This window comes from Bombina bombina, chromosome 7 (assembly GCF_027579735.1).
Source record: "Bombina bombina isolate aBomBom1 chromosome 7, aBomBom1.pri, whole genome shotgun sequence".
Taxonomy (NCBI): Eukaryota; Metazoa; Chordata; class Amphibia; order Anura; family Bombinatoridae; genus Bombina; species Bombina bombina.
Window position 1 is genome coordinate 574,713,125 of NC_069505.1, and position 20,689 is coordinate 574,733,813.

General features: G+C 39.1%; 1 protein-coding gene across 1 annotated transcript in view; it reads left to right on the forward strand.

The window, feature by feature from the left end:
* Positions 1 to 20,689, forward strand: part of SLC44A4 (solute carrier family 44 member 4) — a 185,269-nt gene that overhangs the window by 117,210 nt on the left and 47,370 nt on the right. The window contains exons 4-7 of the mRNA XM_053721983.1: positions 6,194 to 6,272; positions 6,546 to 6,645; positions 7,870 to 7,986; positions 15,929 to 15,989. Coding sequence (XP_053577958.1) covers positions 6,194 to 6,272; positions 6,546 to 6,645; positions 7,870 to 7,986; positions 15,929 to 15,989 — 357 coding nt within the window. The remainder of the gene's footprint in view (positions 1 to 6,193; positions 6,273 to 6,545; positions 6,646 to 7,869; positions 7,987 to 15,928; positions 15,990 to 20,689) is intronic.

Sequence of the window (20,689 nt, forward strand, 5' to 3'; positions counted from 1 at the left end):
ACCAGACTGCTGATGTGACATGGGGAACACACACATTCAGTCCTAATACTGTCACAGTCAAAAGTACTCTGCTTATATTTTTTTTAAAAACTGTGCCAGACTGTGTTGGTGTCATGTGACATGCCAAGCTAGTGCCATGTGCTGTTTTAGATGTGCACTGTGCAGCACTGAATGCAAAGCCCTAACTCGGCATCCAGCCATTTCCCACTGCATAAGAAAAGGTCCTACTGGGATTACCACTGTTACCAGGTAACTGCTCTGGTTGTGGGGATTGTTTCTGGGTAGGGCTGACTGTAGGCGCATGCAGCAGAAAGCTGGAGCGGCAGGCACATGAGGATTTGAGCATCTGTGCAGCTGCATACACTGCTCTCTTCAGTCTTGAGGCTGTGTGACTCATCTCACACTGTATCCATGCAGCCTTGGACAGACAGCATCCAGTCTACTGGTCCCCTTAGCCCTGCTCTTTCTACTGTGGCCCTAAGATCAACTAACTGAAGTTTGTTAGGGGAATAGTGCTTTGTAGAAAGGTGTCAGTGGGAAGAATAAGTGAGTGCACACACGCCCCTCCCCATGCAGCATTGTCTAGTTCAGGGTGAGAGGGAACTTGTTCCTAGCAAAGAAGCGACATGTGCTGGTGTGGCTGATGTATAGCGTCATGCTGATACTTCACACATTAATGTAAGGTTTATTTTTATAGTTTTTATTTTCTCTCTGTCTCAGATTTTACAGCTTCCCATAGTAGTTCTGCTGTTCCAGTCAGTAAACTTATATTTGTCTGCACCTCCATGCTTCCTCCTTTACCTTGCTTTGCTCCTGTTGGCTGCCCTAAATCTCTTTAACCAGCTAACCTCACACCAGAATCACATTCAAAAGAATATTAAATTAATCCACAGTGGAGGAATTTATATATTTATTTACTTATTAGTACTGCTTAGGTCCAGTTTCACATATTGCATTTTTTTTTTAAATGATTAGCCCAGCAGTGGATGATCCACCGCTGGGCTAATAATAATAATAAAAAATTATTTAGTTGTTTTTTGGGATGTTGGGGTGGAGAGCAAAATTGCATGGGGTGGGGAGGGGGGGGGGGCCAAGAAAATTTTTGCCCAGGGTCCAATCAATATTAAAGACGGCCCTGCCTAGTACTGCTGGTGATAACTGTTTATTTTGTAATCTGCGAGAAAGGAGACAGGTTCCCCTGTTTGGGACCAGGTATGGCATGTTCCTCTAAGCGCCATGTGGCCCAATATAGGGGCCTCTGTAAGCCTATGAAGTGCGTCCTCATCACACATAACTTTATTAATGGAAATCAATCCCTGACAAACTGACAGTTTATGAGGCCGGAGCAGAACGCTTGTATTGTGTATACATTTAATTTATAAGACAAAACAAGATAGAGATCCTACAATTTTCTTAATGCAGTAGAATTACATAATTAACATAATTAACAAGCGCATACTAAAAAGACAATGCAATAGCACTTACTCTCCTATTTTCCAGACCCCTGTATCATGTGACAGACATCAGCCAATCACAGACTAGTATACGTAGACCCTATGAGCTTCTGCACATGCTCAGTAGAATCTTGTACCCCAGAAAGTGTAAATATAAAAAGACTGTGCAAAATTTGATAACTTAAATAGATTGGAAAGTGTCTTAAAACTGCTGCCCTTTCTGAATCATAAACGTTTATTTTGACTCGAGTGTCCCTTTAACGCGTTCTCCTGTATGGTTATCAGACATGAATGCTATAAACATATACAATACTATTTAAAGGGACAGTAAAGTCAAAATCAAACTTTCATGATTCAGGAAGAGCATGCAATTTTAATCAACTTTCCAATTTACTGTTGTTATCAAATGTGCTTTGTTCTCTTGGTATCTTTTATTGAAGAGTAAAACTAGGTAGGCTCAGAAATAAATTGGAATATTGTTTAAAATGACATGCTCTATCTGAATCATGAAAGGTTCATTTTGCCTTTACTGTCCCTTTTGAGAATTGTCTGATAAACTGTAACGTTTCACCTGTATACATTTCATTTACAATTTTGCAAATTCGAATCTTTCTTTCTTTAAAATGTACATTTGTTCATGGCTATGATAAGCATTTACAGCCACAGGGTTGCAATAGGTTTTGTTAGACTTGTTTGTGTAAACCCCAGGGCAGCTGATAACTTCTTAGCCCCACTGGTTAATCAACTAACTGAGCAGCATACCTTATTTGTAGGCTTAGACAAAAAATAAAATAAATAAATGCTCATAGAAATAAAGTTAGTCTATATTTTTTTGTTAGAAGTCAGCTTTCCTATAAGCCAAAGCTGCTTAAAGGGACAGTTTACTCAAAAAATGTCTCACCTTTAATTTGTTCCCAATGATCCACTTTACCTGCTGGAGTGTATTCAAGTGTTTACAGGTTTTTTACATTACCCTTATGTTGGCATTTGAAATAGATTATTTAGCCTGTGGTATCTCCACCCAACCTGAAAGTTTTTGGCCTCAAGGCCAAGCTGTGTTTACACAGCCAGTAGAAGAAGTTTCACTCTCAGCGGCTGGTGCAGGAGGGCGTATCCATATGAATAAAATTAGTTTAATGGATCAACCCTAAATACTGTAAGGTAAAAATGGAACGTAAAGTTACAAGAACAACCCCTCCGTATCTTTCAATTCATAATTAATTTATGTCTTTGTTTCTCCTTGAAGTATTTTAAAATGCATTATAGCTTAATTTAAAAAAAAAAAAAACAGTACACTTAAAGGGAAATTTAACATTTTTTTTTTGATGATTGAGATAGAGCATATCATTTTACAAAACTTTCCAATATACTTCTATTATCTAATTTGCTACATTATCTTGGTATCCTTTGTTGAAAAGCATACGTAGGTAGGCTCAGGAGCAGTCATTATTGGGAGCTAGCTGCTGATTGGAGTCTGCAAATATGATATATGCCTGTTGTTATTGGCTCACCCAATGTGTTCAGCTAGCTCACAGTAGTGTATTGCTGCTCCTTCAGCAAAGTTAACAAGAGAATGAAGCTAACTTGATAATGCAAGTAAATTGGGAAAATATTTAAAATTGTATGTTCTGTCTGAATCATGAAAGAAAAACATTCATTATGTCCATTTAAAAAGAAATATGCTTATAAGAGAGCTATTTAACTATATATGTTTTTGTTTGCATCAAAAAATATGTTAAAGGGACATTAAACACTAAATAAATGCTAGATAAAATGATGCAACAACAAAAAGATTAGTCTGAGAATAATATGTAGATGTATTTTTTATAGTTTCATTAGCTGTTTAAATATTGACAAAATAAGTGTAAAGCTTTAGTGTCTATAAAACAATGGGAGCTGCTATGTTGTAACTTAGGTTACCTTCTATGCTGTGGCCAATTAGGGACAGTTATAAATAGGTCACTAGAGTGTGCAGCCAATGGCTGTGTGGAATATAACAGTGTTCTGCACTTCCATTTCTAACAGGAGCTGAAAAGCTCACAATTTCAGAATGGAATTACAGGAAAAGGAGACAAATTAAGTATGTACTTTACTTATATACATAGTGCAATATTTTTCCTATATTTCCTTGTTTGGGAAAATTCTGAAACATAAAAAAAAATATATAAAACCATAAACTTCAGCATTTTTTTATATACAACCACCTCTACCTTTGGGGATCGGTAAATGAATAGAAACTTCAGCAGACCGGTTGTAAAACTAGATATTTCCTGAAACTGTCACACCCTAAGAGGACTTGAGACTTTTTAATGCCACTTTTGTTAAACGATAATGTATTTTATAGACTTCTCAGCATTCTGTTTTCCTGCAAAGTTCATATTTTAAAGTTGTTGTTTTTTTTGTATTATATTTAAATGGTCTCCAGTATTTATGCAGTTATTTATTTATTTTAAAAAATATATATACTGCTCTGTAAAGAAACATGTTGGGATTTTTTTATATTGAAAACCTATTTCAGTGAGTGGTCCTTTAAAGGAATAGTCGAGTCAAAATGAAACTTTCATGATTCAGATAGAGCGGCAATGTTAAGCAACTTTCTAATTTACTCCTATTAACAATTTTTCTTCATTCTCTTGGTATCTTTATTTGAAAAAGCAAGAATGTAAGCTTAGGAGCCGGCCCATTTTTGGTTCAGCACCTGGGTAGCACTTTCTGATTGGTGTCTAAATGTAGCCACCAATCATCAAGCACTACCCAGGTGCTGAACCAAAAATTTATCATTTTCACTTGTCCTTTAAAGGGATATGAAACCCAACATTTTTCTTTTTCTTATTTTTTATGATTGAAGTAAAGTATGTGATTTCAAACAACTTTCCAATTTACTTCCTTTTATGAAATTTGCTTCACTCTCTGGGTATTGTTTTTTAAAGGAAGGCTATGCACTACAGGAAGCGATGCAAAGGCATCTGGTGAACCAAAAAAAAGAAAACACTTTTGTGCAGTCACCAATTAGCAGCTAGCTCCCAGTAATGCATTGCTGCATCTGAGCTTACCTAGATATGCTTTTCAACTAAGGATACAAAGAGAATGAAGCAATTTAGATAATAGGATTGGAAAATTGTTTAAAATCACATGCTCTGAGAATCTTGAAAGAAAAAAATTGGGTTTCATGTCCCTTTAATTTCTTTAAATCTTTATTGTTTTATTTGACAATAGGTTAAGCAAACATTGATAAACATGTACCAATTCTGTTACTCTGTTAGATATTATATGTAACATATTATTTACTAGAGATGACAGGGATCCTTTTTTCAGACTATTGTGGCTCACAATGAATAGACCCATTCTTTTCTTAACTGAGCATTGACAAGACGCAGACACTTGAGACCTTGTGAAACTCTATAAAAGTGTAGAGTTGCACAGTAAAGATGAAATATATTTGGTTTTATTGTGTAATGTGCCCAGATTTTAACACATAATGTCCATAATGGGTCTATTTTGAAACAGCACCCAGTTTTCACTTAAAGGGACAGTAAAGTAGTCATTAGACATTTATGATTCAGATAGAGAATACAATTTTAAACAACTTTCCAGTTTACTTCTATTTAATTTGCTTCCTTCTCTTGATATCCTTTGCTGAAAGGTTTGTCTAGGTAAGCTCAGGAGCAGCAAATAACCTAGGTTCTAGTTGCTGATTGGTGGCTGCATATATATACTGATTGTCATTGGCTCACTCATGTGTTCAGTTAGACACCTGTAGTGCATTGCTCCTCCTTCAGCAAATGATAGTTATCTTGCAAATGGATAGCATTCTTGCAAAACTGCTGCAATACAGTGCTCCAGAAATGGGCTGGCTCCTAAGCATACATCCCTGCATTTCAACAAATGATACCAAGAGAATGAAGCAAATTTGATAATAAACGTAAACTGGAAAGTTGTTTAAAATTGTATGTGCTACTTAAACCAAGAAAGAATACTTTTGGGTTTCATATCCCTTTAAAGTAAATTTGGATAGAACATGCAGTTTTAAATCACTTTGCAAATTACTTGTATCACATTTGCTTTGTTCTTTTGTTATACTTTGTTAAAGGGTAGGCTTCAGAGAAACAGTGCTCTACTGGGAGCTAGCTGAACATATCAGGTGTGCCAGTGACATATATGTGCAGCCACCAATCAGAAGCTAGCTCCTAGTAGTGCATTTATTGGCCTACCTAGGTATGCTTTTCAGTGAAGTATATCATGAGAATAAAGCAAATTAGATTAAAAAAAAATAAACTGGAGATTTGTTTAAAATTGCTGCTCTATCTGAGTCATTAAAGTTTAAAGTGACAGTCTAGTCAAAATATAACTTTCATGATTCAGATAGAGCAGCAACTTTCTAATGTACTCCTATTATCAAATTTTCTTTGTTCTCTTGGTATCTTTATTTGAAAGCTTAGGAGTTAGCCCATTTTTTATTCATAACCTGGGTAGCGCTTACTGATTGGTGGCTACATTTAGAAACCTATCAGAAAGTGCTACTCAGGTGCTGAACCTAAAATAGGCCGGCTCCTATGCTTACATTCTTGCTTTTTCAAATAAAGATACCAAGAGAATGAAGAAAAATTGATAATAGGAGTAAATTAGAAAGTTGCTTAAAATTGCTGCACTATTTGAATCATGAAAGCTAAATTTTGACTAAACTATTCCTTTAATGTTGATTATACTGTTCTTTTAATGTCCCTCCTTTCTATTCACAGCATGGTTATACGGAGACCCTCGTCAAGTGATATTCCCCCGAAATTCAACAGGGATGTACTGCGGTGTTGGAGAAAATAAGTAAGCTACATTTATCCCTTCTCCTCTTTTGGGTCCTTCTTCTTCTCATTTCTCCCACCCCTATACTATTTCTCTTAAAAGCCTTTTAATCTTTTTTCTCCTTCTTATAAAATACCTTAGTCCTCCTCATTACCGCTTGTCCTTCCCCACTGTATATTCTCCTCTCACCATTTTATCTTTCCCACTCTGTCATCTTGTTTCTTGGACCTTCTCTCCCACCATCCCCTCAATCTAATTCCCTGCCCTTAATCATACTTGTCTCTTGTTTCTAAGGGATAAGCCTTATGTCCTGTATTACGATTTACTGAAGTGTGTCACGGGTATAAACATCTTGGCTGCTGCAATGAATGGGCTCCAGTGTCCCACCACCCAGGTACCTCCAATCATCTCATTTACTTTGTGCCTTTTTGATGTTTCATTATGACTAGCTATGGTACCATTTTATGCTACTTTAATATACAGACCCTCAAAAAACATAGTGCATCCTTCATTAAAAGGGAGGGTTTTTTTTCATCAAGGGTGTGCCAGCAATCTCCCTTAATGTAATATGAGTGGGCAACCTCACATTAGCATCAGTTTAATTTAAACTGGGTTGAATAGCCATTGGCCAAGTGGCTGTGATGTATTAGTGGCTGTATTGCACAGCTTATTTTGAAGACAAGAATAAATGCATGGTCCTTTGACTGGTCTGCCACCACTTAATGGTAATAACTTACACAAATATGGTTGGAATCAGTTGTTCATCAGATGCCCCAATCATTGACTTTTCTGTCTCCCATTCCCTTGTGGTCTCTCCGTCCTCACTGCAAATCCTTAAAGGGACACTCAATCAAAATTAAACTTTCATTATTCACATAGAGCATGCCATTTTAAACAACTTTCCAATTTACTTCCATTAACTAAATGTGCACAGTCTTTTTATATTTAAACTTTTTGAGTCACCAGCTCCTACTAAGCATGTGCAAGAATAAGTGTGTATGCATTTGTGAATGGCTGATGGCTGTCACATGGTATGTGTATGCATTTTTGATTGGCTGATGGCTGTCAAATGGTACAGGGGGAGTGGAAAAAGACAATTTTTAAAATTGTCAGAAAAAAAATCTACTACTCATTTGAAGTTCAGACTAAGTGCTATTGTATTGTCTTGTTATCTTGCATTTGTTGATTATGCAAATCTACTGTGTTAACTGGTCCTTTAAATACAGTGAATATAAAAAGTTTACACACCCTTATGAAATTATCACCTTTCCCACCCTCTTTATTTATCTAAGTAACAGCAACAACAACCCTTCAGAAATTTACATTGTTGTTATTTCTGTCTATACATTGCAAAACCCTGCAAATTCATAAGGGTGTGTAGACTTTTTATATCCACTGTATGACATCTCAGTGCTGTTACTTAGGCAAATAAGGGAGGTAAAGTGAGGTAATAAGGGTAAAAATGAAGAATAAGTATTAAACCAAAGTGATAATTGTTGGCTTATTTTATGATAGTCTTGATTATACAGAGCATGTACACAGATTGTACAATTTACTTCTACCCTTACAAATTAGCTTGATTGACAGTTCTTTTTCTTATGTACCTTCTGCCCTTCAGGTTTGTGTCACTGAATGCCCTGCTGATTTCAAATGGGCAAAATTCGGACTGGGTCCTAAGGATGTATTTGACCAGCAATATTGCCAGCCAAGTATTAATCTGAATATTACATCCCTGGTGAGTACCAGTAAGATGAGTATTAATCTGAATATTACACCCCTGGTGAGTACCAGTAAGACGAGTATTAATCTGAATATTACACCCCTGGTGAGTACCAGTCAGATGAGTATTAATCTGAATATTAGACCCCTGGTGAGTACCAGTCAGATGAGTATTAATCTGAATATTACACCCCTGGTGAGTACCAGTCAGATGAGTATTAATCTGAATATTACACCCCTGGTGAGTACCAGTCAGATGAGTATTAATCTGAATATTACACCCCTGGTGAGTACCAGTCAGATGAGTATTAATCTGAATATTAGACCCCTGGTGAGTACCAGTCAGATGAGTATTAATCTGAATATTACACCCCTGGTGAGTACCAGTCAGATGAGTATTAATCTGAATATTACACCCCTGGTGAGTACCAGTCAGATGAGTATTAATCTGAATTTCTCTTACATGGTGTATCCAGTCCACGGATTCATCCTTACTTGTGGGATATTCTCAATCCCTACAGGAAGTGGCAAAGAGAGCACACAGCAGAGCTGTCCATATAGCTCCCCTCAGGCTCCGCCCCCCCAGTCATTCTCTTTGCCGCTCTAACAAGTAGCATCTCCACGGGAGGGTAAAGAGTTTGTGGTGTTAGATTTGTAGTTTTTATTTCTTCAATCAAGAGTTTGTTATTTTAAAATAGTGCCGGTTTGTACTATTTACTCTGAGGCGGAAAGTGATGAAGATTTCTGCTGAGAGGAAAATGATTTTAGCACCTTGTAACTAAAATCCATTGCTGTTCCCACACAGGACTGTTGAGTACCGGAGAACTTCAGTTGGGGGGAACAGTTTGCAGGCTTAACTGCTTCAGGTATGCTCAGTCATTTTTTTCTAACAAGACCTGGTAATGCTAGAAGACTGACAGAAATCCCCATGGGGGAAGGTAAGCCATTTTCTGAGACTCAGTATAGAAGGATGGCTTAGGTTAAGGGCTTAAATACTGGTGGACACTGTTATGGGCTAAATCGTTTGCTTTACTAGCATAATATCATATTTGATCAAGTGTTTTAGACGTGTGGAACACTTTCTGGGGTTTTTAATACGCCTGGCATATTGTTAGACACCTAATCTGTCTCAGAAGGCCCCATAACTCCGGAATGAAGAGGGAGGGGGTCTCATTTTCACACCTCAGTTGCGCAGTTGTTTTTACAAGGCAGCTTCACGCAGCTTCACGTGTAGAGTCCAGAGACTGCAGGGAGGACTTCAGGGAGGGGTATTTTCGTCTACAAATAATCCCTAAGGAAGGGTAAAGCCACAGCAGAGACTGTGGCACTGTGCTGTAGTGTTTTTAAACCGGTAGCCTGCTTCATTTAGCTCCAGTTTGGGCAATAAGGGGTTAATTGATTTGAAAATTTGTGTGCAATCATTTCAAAGCATTAGGATAATGTGGTGAAAATTTCATCAAGATCGGATGTTTTTTGATGATTTGGTAAAAAAGTGTGTGCTTTTTATTATTTAAAGACACAGTTACGTTTTTTCAAAAAGTGTTTTTTATTGCATTGTAGTGCTGTCTAAGTCTGTCAAACATGTCTGAGCCTTCAGATAGACCTTGTTCTTTGTGTTTAAAAGCCATAGCGGTACCCCCATTGCATTTGTGTTTAAAGTGTGCTATAGCATCTAAGCATTTTAAGGACCATGCAGTGACACTTAAAAATGTAGCCCAAGATGATTCCTTAACAGAAGGTAATTAGGATAGTACTTCTTCCTCTCCCCATGTGTCGACACCAGTTACGTCCGCGCAAGCGATGCCTAGTACCTCTGGCGCATCGATCCCTATTACTTTACAACAGTTAGCAGCAGTAATGGATAATTCTCTTGCAGCATTTTTATCCAAACTGCGAGGTTTTCCAAGGAAGCGTTTTAAATACAGAAGATGAGCAATCAGAAGCGTTGGATAATTTATCTGTAGTACCCTCACAACACTCTGATTTGGCAGTGAGGGATGGTCTGTCTGAGGGAGAAATTTCTGACACAGGAAAAGTTTCTCAGCAGGCAGAGCCAGATTCCATAGCATTTAAATTTAAGCTAGAACACCTCCGTGTCCTGTTTAAGGAGGTCTTAGCTACGCTGGATGATTGTGACCCCTTGGTGGTCCCAGAAAAATTGTGTAAAATGGACAGGTTTTTAGAGGTCCCGGTACACACTGAGGCGTTTCCGATCCCAAAGAGGGTGGCGGATATTGTGACTAGGGAGTGGGAGAGAACAGGTGTACCCTTTGTTCCCCCTCCTATCTTTAAGAAAATGTTCCCCATAAATGACCCTAGACGGGACGCGTGGCAGGCGGTCCCTAAGGTAGAGGGGGCAGTTTCAACATTAGCTAAGCGCACGACTATACCAATAGAAGACAGTTGTGCTTTCAAAGATCCTATGGATAAAAAATTAGAAGGTTTACTAAAGAAAATATTTGTTCAACAAGGTTTCCTTCCTTCAACCAATTGCCTGCATTATTCCTGTAACTACTGCAGCGGCTTTTTGGTTTGAGGCACTGGAAAACTCGCTCCAGAAGGAGACTTCATATGACAAAGTCATGGATAGAATTCATGCTCTAAAGCTGGCTAATTCTTTCATCACAGATGCCGCTTTACAATTAGCTAAATTAGCGGCGAAAACTTCTGGTTTTGCCATCGTGGCGCGAAGAGCGCTTTGGCTAAAATCATGGTCGGCTGACGTGTCGTCCAAAAAAAATTACTTAATATTCCTTTCAAGGGAAAGACCCTATTCGGGCCAGAGTTGAAAGAAATTATTTCAGATATCACTGGGGGAAAGGGCCATGCCCTCCCACAAGATAGACCTTTTAAGGCTAAAAACAAGGCTAATTTTCGCTCCTTTCGCAACTTCAGGAGCGGACCTGCTTCAACCTCTGCAGCCGCAAAGCAAGAGGGTAACGCTTCCCAGCCCAAAGCAACATGGAAGCCTCTGCAGGGCTGGAACAAGGGTAAACAGGCCAAGAAACCTGCTGCTGCTACCAAGACAGCATGAAAGGGTAGCCCCCGATCCGGGACCAGATCTAGTAGGGGGCAGACTTTCTCTCTTTGCTCAGGCTTGGGCAAGAGATGTTCCAGATCCATGGGCATTAGAAATCGTTGCTCAGGGGTATCTTCTAGAATTCAAGGACTCTCCTCCAAGGGGAAGGTTCCACATTTCTCACTTGTCTTCAGACCAGACAAAGAAACAGGCGTTCTTACGCTGTGTAGAAGATCTTCTAAAGATGGGAGTGATACACCCAGTTCCAATTGCAGATCAAGGACTGGGTTTTTACTCAAACCTGTTTGTAGTTCCCAAAAAGGAAGGAACTTTCAGGCCAATCCTGGATTTAAAAATTCTAAACAAATTCCTCAGAGTTCCATCATTCAAGATGGAAACCATTCGGACAATCTTACCGATGATCCAGGAAGGTCAATATATGACTACCGTGGATTTAAAGGATGCGTACCTTCATATTCCTATCCACAAAGATCACCATCAGTTCCTAAGGTTCGCCTTTCTGGACAAGCATTACCAGTTCGTGGCTCTTCCTTTCGGGTTGGCCACTGCTCCAAGAATTTTCACAAAGGTGCTAGGGTCCCTTCTAGCAGTACTAAGACCGCGGGGCATTGCAGTAGCACCTTACCTGGACGACATCTTAATACAGGCGTCGTCCTTTCACAGAGCAAAGGCTCATACGGACATTGTTCTGGCCTTTCTAAGGTCTCACGGGTGGAAGGTGAACGTAGAAAAAAGTTCTCTGTCCCCGCTCACAAGGGTTCCCTTCCTGGGAACACTAATAGACTCGGTAGAAATGAAAATCTTTCTGACAGAGGTCAGGAAGTCAAAACTTTTGAATACTTGCCGAGTTCTTCATTCCATTCCTCGGCCTTCTGTGGCTCAGTGCATGGAGGTAATCGGTCTAATGTTTGCGGCAATGGACGTAGTCCCTTTTGCCCGGATTCATCTAAGACCACTGCAACTGTGCATGCTCAAACAGTGGAATGGGGATTATGCAGATTTGTCTCCTCCAAATACAAATGGACCAGAAAATCAGAGACTCTCTTCTCTGGTGGTTGTCTCAGGATCACCTGTCTCAGGGAATGAGTTTCCGCAGACCGGAGTGGATCATTGTCAAAACCGATGCCAGTCTGTTAGGCTGGGGTGCGGTCTGGGACTCCCTGAAAGCTCAGGGTCTATGGTCTCTGGAAGAATCTCTTCTCCCGATAAACATTTTGGAATTGAGAGCGATATTCAATACGCTCCAGGCCTGGCCTCAACTAGTGGAGGCCAAATTCATCAGATTTCAGTCGGACAACATCACGACTGTAGCGTACATCAATCATCAGGGAGGAACAAAGAGTTCCCTGGCGATGAAGGAAGTAACCAAAATCATCAAATGGGCGGAGGATCACTCCTGCCATCTATCTGCAATTCACATCCCAGGAGTAGACAACTGGGAGGCGGATTATCTGAGTCGTCAGACTTTCCATCCGGGGGAGTGGGAACTCCACCCGGAGGTCTTTGCTCAGCTAACACAGCTATGGGGCATTCCAGTATTGGATCTGATGGCGTCCCGTCAGAACTCCAAACTTCCCTTTTATGGATCCAGGTCCAGGGATCCCAAGGCGACATTGATAGATGCCTTAGTAGCGCCTTGGTCATTCAATCTAGCTTATGTCTTTTCACCGTTTCCTCTTCTCCCTCGGCTAGTAGCCAGAATCAAACAGGAGAAGGCTTCGGCAATTCTGATAACACCTGCGTGGCCACGCAGGACTTGGTATGCAGACCTAGTGGACATGTCATCGGCTCCACCATGGAAATTGCCTTTGAGGCAGGATCTTCTAATTCAAGGTCCATTCAAGCATCCAAATCTAGTTTCTCTGCAACTGACTGCTTGGAGATTGAACGCTTAATTCTAGCTAAGCGTGGGTTCTCTGAATCAGTTATAGATACTCTGATCCAGGCCAGAAAGCCTGTCACCAGGAAAATTTACCATAAGATATGGCGGAAATATCTTTGTTGGTGCGAATCCAAAGGTTACTCGTGGAGTAAGGTTAGGATTCCAAGGATATTGTCTTTTCTCCAAGAAGGATTGGAGAAAGGTTTGTCAGCTAGTTCCTTAAAGGGACAGATATCTGCTCTGTCTATCCTGTTACACAAGCGTCTGGCAGCTGTGCCAGACGTTCAGGCGTTTGTACAGGCCCTAGTTAGAATCAAGCCTGTCTACAGACCTGTGGCTCCTCCATGGAGTCTAAATTTAGTTCTTTCAGTTCTTCAAGGGGTTCCGTTTGAACCTTTGCATTCCATAGATATTAAGTTATTATCTTGGAAAGTTTTGTTTTTGGTAGCTATTTCTTCTGCTCGAAGAGTTTCTGAATTGTCTGCTTTGCAGTGTAATTCACCCTATCTGGTGTTCCATACAGATAAGGTTGTTTTGCGTACCAAACCTGGTTTCCTTCCAAAAGTGGTTTCTAATAAGAATATTAACCAGGAAATAGTTGTTCCTTCTCTGTGCCCTAATCCAGTTTCTAGGAAGGAACGTCTGTTACACAATCTTGATGTGGTTCGTGCTTTAAAATTCTATTTAAAAGCAACTAAAGATTTCAGACAAACATTGTCCTTGTTTGTTATCTATTCTGGTAAGAGGAGAGGTCAGAAAGCGACTGCTACCTCTCTTTCCTTCTGGCTGAAAAGCATCATCCGATTGGCTTATGAGACTGCTGGACAGCAGCCTCCTGAACGAATTACAGCTCATTCCACCAGAGCTGTGGCTTCCACATGGGCTTTCAAGAATGAGGCTTCTGTTGAACAGATTTGTAAGGCAGCGACTTGGTCTTCACTGCATACATTTGCCAAATTTTACAAATTCGATACTTTTGCTTCTTCGGAGGCTATTTTTGGGAGAAAGGTTTTACAAGCAGTGGTGCCTTCCGTTTAGGTTACCTGACTTGTTCCCTCCCTTCATCCGTGTCCTAAAGCTTTGGTATTGGTATCCCACAAGTAAGGATGAATCCGTGGACTGGATACACCATGTAAGAGAAAACAGAATTTATGCTTACCTGATAAATTACTTTCTCTTACGGTGTATCCAGTCCACGGCCCGCCCTGGCAATTAAGTCAGGTTCAAATTTATTTTTGTAAAACTACAGTCACCACTGCACCCTATGGTTCTCCTTTTTCTCCTAACCGTCGGTCGAATGACTGGGGGGGCGGAGCCTGAGGGGAGCTATATGGACAGCTCTGCTGTGTGCTCTCTTTGCCACTTCCTGTAGGGAATGAGAATATCCCACAAGTAAGGATGAATCCGTGGACTGAATACACCCCTGGTGAGTACCAGTCAGATGAGTATTAATCTGAATATTACACCCCTGGTGAGTCCCAGTCAGATGAGTATTAATCTGAATATTACACCCCTGGTGAGTACCAGTCAGATGAGTATTAATCTGAATATTAGACCCCTGGTGAGTACCAGTCAGATGAGTATTCATCTGAATAGTACACCCCTGGTGAGTACCAGTCAGATGAGTATTAATCTGAATATTACACCTCTGGTGAGTACCAGTCAGATGAGTATTAATCTGAATATTACATGCCTGGTGAGTACCAGTCAGATGAGTATTAATCTGAATATTACACCCCTGGTGAGTACCAGTCAGATGAGTATTAATCTGAATATTACACCCCTGGTGAGTACCAGTCAGATGAGTATTAATCTGAACAGTACACCCCTGGTGAGTACCAGTCAGATGAGTATTAATCTGAATAGTACACCTCTGGTGAGTACCAGTCAGATGAGTATTAATCTAGTCACCAATAGTTCAGTTTTCATCCAGTCATTTTTCCTTCTTTTCTTTAATTTCCTGCCCCAACTCTTCCACTATTTTCTTACCAGTACATAAGTCCGATTAATGTAATTAAAGGGACAGTTTCATGATTCAGATAGGGCATGCAATTTAAACAACTTTCCACTTTACTTTTATCATCAAATTTGCTTTGTTCTTTGTTGAAAGCTAAACCTAGGTAGGCTCATATGCTAATTTATAAGCCCTTGAAGGTTGCCTCTTATCTCAGTGCATTTTGACAGTTTTTCACAGCTAGACAGCGCTAGTGTGCCATATAGATAACATTGTGCTCAATACAGAATTTGTATTGTTTCAAAAAATAGCTAATCCCTTTATTACCCATTCACCAGTTTTGCATAACCAACACAGTTCTATTACACTTTTTACCTCTGTGATTACCTTGTATCTAAGCCTCTGCAAACTGCCCCCTTATTTCAGTTCTTTTGACAGACTTGCATTTCAGCCAATCAGTGCCCCCTCATAAGTAACTCCACGGGAGTGAGCACAATGTTATCTATATGGCACAAATGAACTAGCGCTTTCTAACTGTGAAAAACTGTTAAAATGCATTCCGATTTAAGGCGGCCTTCAAGGGTTTATAAATTAGCATATGAGTCTACCTAGGTTTAGCTTTCAACTAAGAATACCAAGAGAACAAAGCAAATTTGATGATAAAAGAAAATTGGAAAGTTGTTTAAAATGTCCTATCTGAGTCATGAATGTTTTATTTTGACTAGACTGTCCCTTTAATCTAAAGTAAGACTTTAAGATCACTAAGGTGTAGTACCTTTAATAAAGTGTACATTTTATTATACCCCCCATCCTTGAGTACAATCTTCTTTACTGCTTTGATAATCAGTGGTTCGTCCCCAGTGGTGTATAGTAGGAAGTGCAGTCCATTTTGAGATCTGTGGACTTCCTGTTTGATATGTGCACAGTTAAATTGCAGTATGGAGGTCACCTTTTTTTCACATTACCTATCCCATCTCCTTTGTACCTTACCCCAATCTCTCTTTCTACATTTTTATTCTACTGCTACATCTTTCTGCCCACATCCTACTTACCAATTTGTTTTCTCATTTACTATTTTTCAGACAGTGTCCCAAATTATCAATCAAGAGCTTTGTCCTGTTTTCCTTGTTCCTTCTACCCCCTGTAAGTACCACTGAGTGGGATCTTCTGTATATTTGTCTATGCAGTGTATCCAGTTGACAGCAGAAACAAAATGTTTGTTTTGTTTGCTTGATATTTCTTTTAAATGTAATTACCATTTTTTATCCTTAAGACTCTTAAGTTCTGCAACTGTGTATTTATAGATGGTTGTAATAATTGTTACATATAGTTGCATTTATACACTGAATATCATATATATATACAGGGAGTGCAGAATTATTAGGCAAGTTGTATTTTTGAGGATTAATTTTATTATTGAACAACAACCATGTTCTCAATGAACCCAAAAAACTCATTAATATCAAAGCTGAATAGTTTTGGAAGTAGTTTTTAGTTTGTTTTTAGTTATAGCTATTTTAGGGGGATATCTGTGTGTGCAGGTGACTATTACTGTGCATAATTATTGGGCAACTTAACAAAAAACAAATATATACCCATTTCAATTATTTATTTTTACCAGTGAAACCAATATAACATCTCAACATTCACAAATATACATTTCTGACATTCAAAAACAAAACAAAAACAAATCAGTGACCAATATAGCCACCTTTCTTTGCAAGGACACTCAAAAGTCTGCCATCCATGGATTCTGTCAGTGTTTTGATCTGTTCACCATCAACATTGCGTGCAGCAGCAACCACAGCCTCCCAGACACTGTTCAGAGAGGTGTACTGTTTTCCCTCCTTGTAAATCTCACATTTGATGATGGACCACAGGTTCTCAATGGGGTTCAGATCAGGTGAACAAGGAGGCCATGTCATTAGATTTTCTTCTTTTATACCCTTTCTTGCCAGCCACGCTGTTGAGTACTTGGACGCGTGTGATGGAGCATTGTCCTGCATGAAAATCATGTTTTTCTTGAAGGATGCAGACTTCTTCCTGTACCACTGCTTGAAGAAGGTGAAATATGGCCAAACTGGTGGCAAGTGGCATCTTGGCAGCTGCACGCTTGACTTTTCTCAGTTCATGGGCAGTTATTTTGCGCCTTGGTTTTTCCACACGCTTCTTGCGACCCTGTTGACTATTTTGAATGAAACGCTTGATTGTTCGATGATCACGCTTCAGAAGCTTTGCAATTTTAAGAGTGCTGCATCCCTCTGCAAGATATCTCACTATTTTTTACTTTTCTGAGCCTGTCAAGTCCTTCTTTTGACCCATTTTGCCAAAGGAAAGGAAGTTGCCTAATAATTATGCACACCTGATATAGGGTGTTGATGTCTTTAGACCACACCCCTTCTCATTACAGAGATGCACATCACCTAATATGCTTAATTGGTAGTAGGCTTTCTAGCCTATACAGCTTGGAGTAAGACAACATGCATAAAGAGGATGATGTGGTCAAAATACTCATTTGCCTAATAATTCTGCACTCCCTGTATATATATATATATATATATATATATATATATATATATATATAGTATATACATATTTAAAAGGAATAGAAAAGTTTTTTTAGCATACATGCCAAAGAGCACTAAATGTAACCATGTTAAAATTATTATTTTTTTTTGCATAACTTAAAGGGACACTTAAGTCAAAATTAAACTGTCATGATTCAGATAAAGCAGCAATTTTAAACAACTTTCCAATTTACTTTCATTAACAAAATGTGCACAGTCTTTTTATATTTACACTTTTTGAATCACAAGCTTCAGGGGGAGTGGAAATACACATAAGTTTGAAATTTGTCAGAAAAAAATCCACATCTCATTTAAAGTTCAGACATAGGGGTCGATTTATCAAGCTGCGGTGGACAGGGGCCGGAACTCAGCATTGCACACCAGCGCTATTTTGTGCTCGAGGGAAATCCCGCCCCCTGCCCACGCACAGCCAATCGCGTGCAGGCAGGAGCTGCCAATCTCCCCGGTCGGACGAGACCGGGGAGATTGAAATTCCCAAGAGGTGGCGAAAGGTTAGGAAAGTAGTGGTCTGATGACCGCTGCTTGTTAAATATGGACTGCAGGTTCTCAAGTGAGAACCTGCAGTCGTAGGGGGACGAAGCCTGGCGAAAGCTTTGCTAAATCGACCCTTAAGTGCTAATGCATTGCCTTTTTATCGTGCATTTGTTAATTATGCAAATCTACTGTATTTACTGGTCCTTAAGTTTAGAAAAATGGAGATAATGGGATAGCGCTAAAAAAAGCGAAAGAGAGCTTTATGAAAAAAATTAAGAAAAAATTAAGAAAAAATCAAATAACCCAAATGTTGTTTATACAAAGTAAACGTATAGTAAAATACTAATAAATATGATAATGTATTGTGGTAAAAATTAGGTGCACACAGTGTGTCAATGTTAAATAATAACGTTATATATCGTAATAAAATGTGATGAGGTGGATATCCACTTAAAAAGGAACTTGGCTGTGGCTAGATACAAATATATTTAATTTAATAGATTTGATATATCTAGAATAGTATAAAAATAATTAGATAAATAAAGTGACATAAAAGTACAAATAAGTACAGATAAAAGATGCCGGCATCAACAAAACAAAGATAGATACATATATAAAAACTAAGTGCAATGGAAACAATGTAAAATAAATACAATGTAACAATAATAGTAAACGCTAAAACGAAACAAGCAAATATTGCTAGTAAGAGTTTGACGGAGCTAGTCACCTGAAGGTACCTGATGTGAGTATGCCACCGCAGGGTAAAAAGTCTATATTAGAGACTCATAGTCCAGCAAGAATGTGCAGGTGAGATATCCTGTCTTAAATTAAGACCTTGTTGCAGTGAATAATGTAATGAGTCTCTGAAAGATACGCTCCAAGTGAGAGTAATAATGGATGTGAATCCCTCAATCTCCAAGCCGATGATGTTAGCAAATAGAGGTAAGTACTTAGTTGTTTGCTTTCAAAGCATGGAGTAGGTGGGACAGTGTCTCTCAGTCCTATTAACTGTTACGGTTGAAAGGTGAGGGTAACCGGAACCATTGATGTAGGAAGCTGTATATGCAGCAGGGTTCAGAGATCCTTGATTTAAAGATCCTTTTTATAAGAAAGACTCCATTAGCTGGTAGATCCTGGGTCAGAGATTACACTTAAAGACCATTCATATAATTAAAATGGCTCAATGTACCTGACCTAACTACCAGTGGTTACAGGAATCGATAATAAATGTGGAATTAAATTGAGCAGATCAACGCGTTTCATCCTCTTGGGCCTTAAGTTTAACTTAACAGCACATGCAACTGGTTCTTAAGGCCTGATTGGTAACAGGCTGATGAGTAAGGCTCCCACTGCTGTACCATTGGAGAGTGACACTCATCACAATTATGACAATATATTTACCTCCAAATGATTGCTGAATGCCTTCTGGGACATGGAGATCCATGCAGAGGGAAGCTTGTGGGTGTGGTCACATATGCAGGGGTGGAGTAATGGTTGAAATTGGTATGGGCAGTCCCCAGTTTCACTTTGGTTACTGGGACATTTGCACTAAAGGGCGGGAGAGCAGGAAAGAGCTCTCTAACCGTGGCAATACCGCTATATGCAGGACAATTTGGAGCTCTGTTTTTAGTATGTTTATTTGCCAGCTAACTAAACTACAAAAGGAAGATCTACAGTATCTCACAGGGCTTTTTCACAATGCTTTCAAATTCAAAGCCATTCTAGTCCATTTAGAATGAAGAACTAAGAACCTGTATGCCGTGTATGGGGACAGTTTGACACCTTGCATTGTAGACCATCGAAAGACAAATTTACCCCAGCTGCTTGAAGGCTTTTGGCAATATCTTTTATTTTAAACTTTTATTTTTTTTGTGCATTTTCAGCCCTCAAGTTAAAGTGCCAGCAAATACAGAAGTATAAAATGACATAGGTAGCATTGCACTGTCTTTGCTATAAGAAAATTCTCTTGGAAGTCCAAGTCCTTCAACAAGGTCCTTAAGCCAAGCCCAAGCATGTCTGTTGTTCCTCCTGTTTCACACCAGTCCCTTTCTCTAGTAAGCAGATTAAAGGGACAGTCTAGTCCAAAATAAACTTTTATGATTCAGATAGAGCATGTAATTTTAAACAACTTTCCAATTTACTTTTATCACCAATTTTGCTTTGCTCTCTTGGTATTCTTAGTTGAAAGCTAAACTTAGGAGGTTCATATGCTAATTTATTAGACCTTGAATGCCTCATTTTATCTAAATGCATTTTGACAATTTTTCACAGCTAGACAGCGCTAGTTCATGTATGTCATTTAGATAACACTGTGCTCACGCACGTGGAGCTACCTAGGAGTCAGCACTGATTGGCTAAAATGCAAGTCTGTCAAAAGAACTGAAATAAGAGGGCAGTCTGCAGAGGCTTAGATACAAGGTAATCACAGAGGTAAAAAGTATATTAATATAACCGTGTTGGTTATGCAGAACTGGGGAATGGGTAATAAAAGGATTATCTATCTTTTTAATCAATAAACATTCTGGTGAAGACTGTCATTTCAAAGCTTTTTTTTAAGAACTTGGCTATCTGAACTATTAAATATTTGAGTTAACTGAATTGCTTCCCAGGCCTATCACAGTCATTTTATATGAAGGCTGCTAATTTTTCAAGGTTTCTGTTTAAATCTATTTAAAAAATGTTCCAAACACTTAACGCCCAGAATACTCTGCAGGGTCAGGGAGCTGAGAACATGGGGAGGCTGGTAGTCTATGGACATTGTCAGGGTGTTCTGAAGACAGA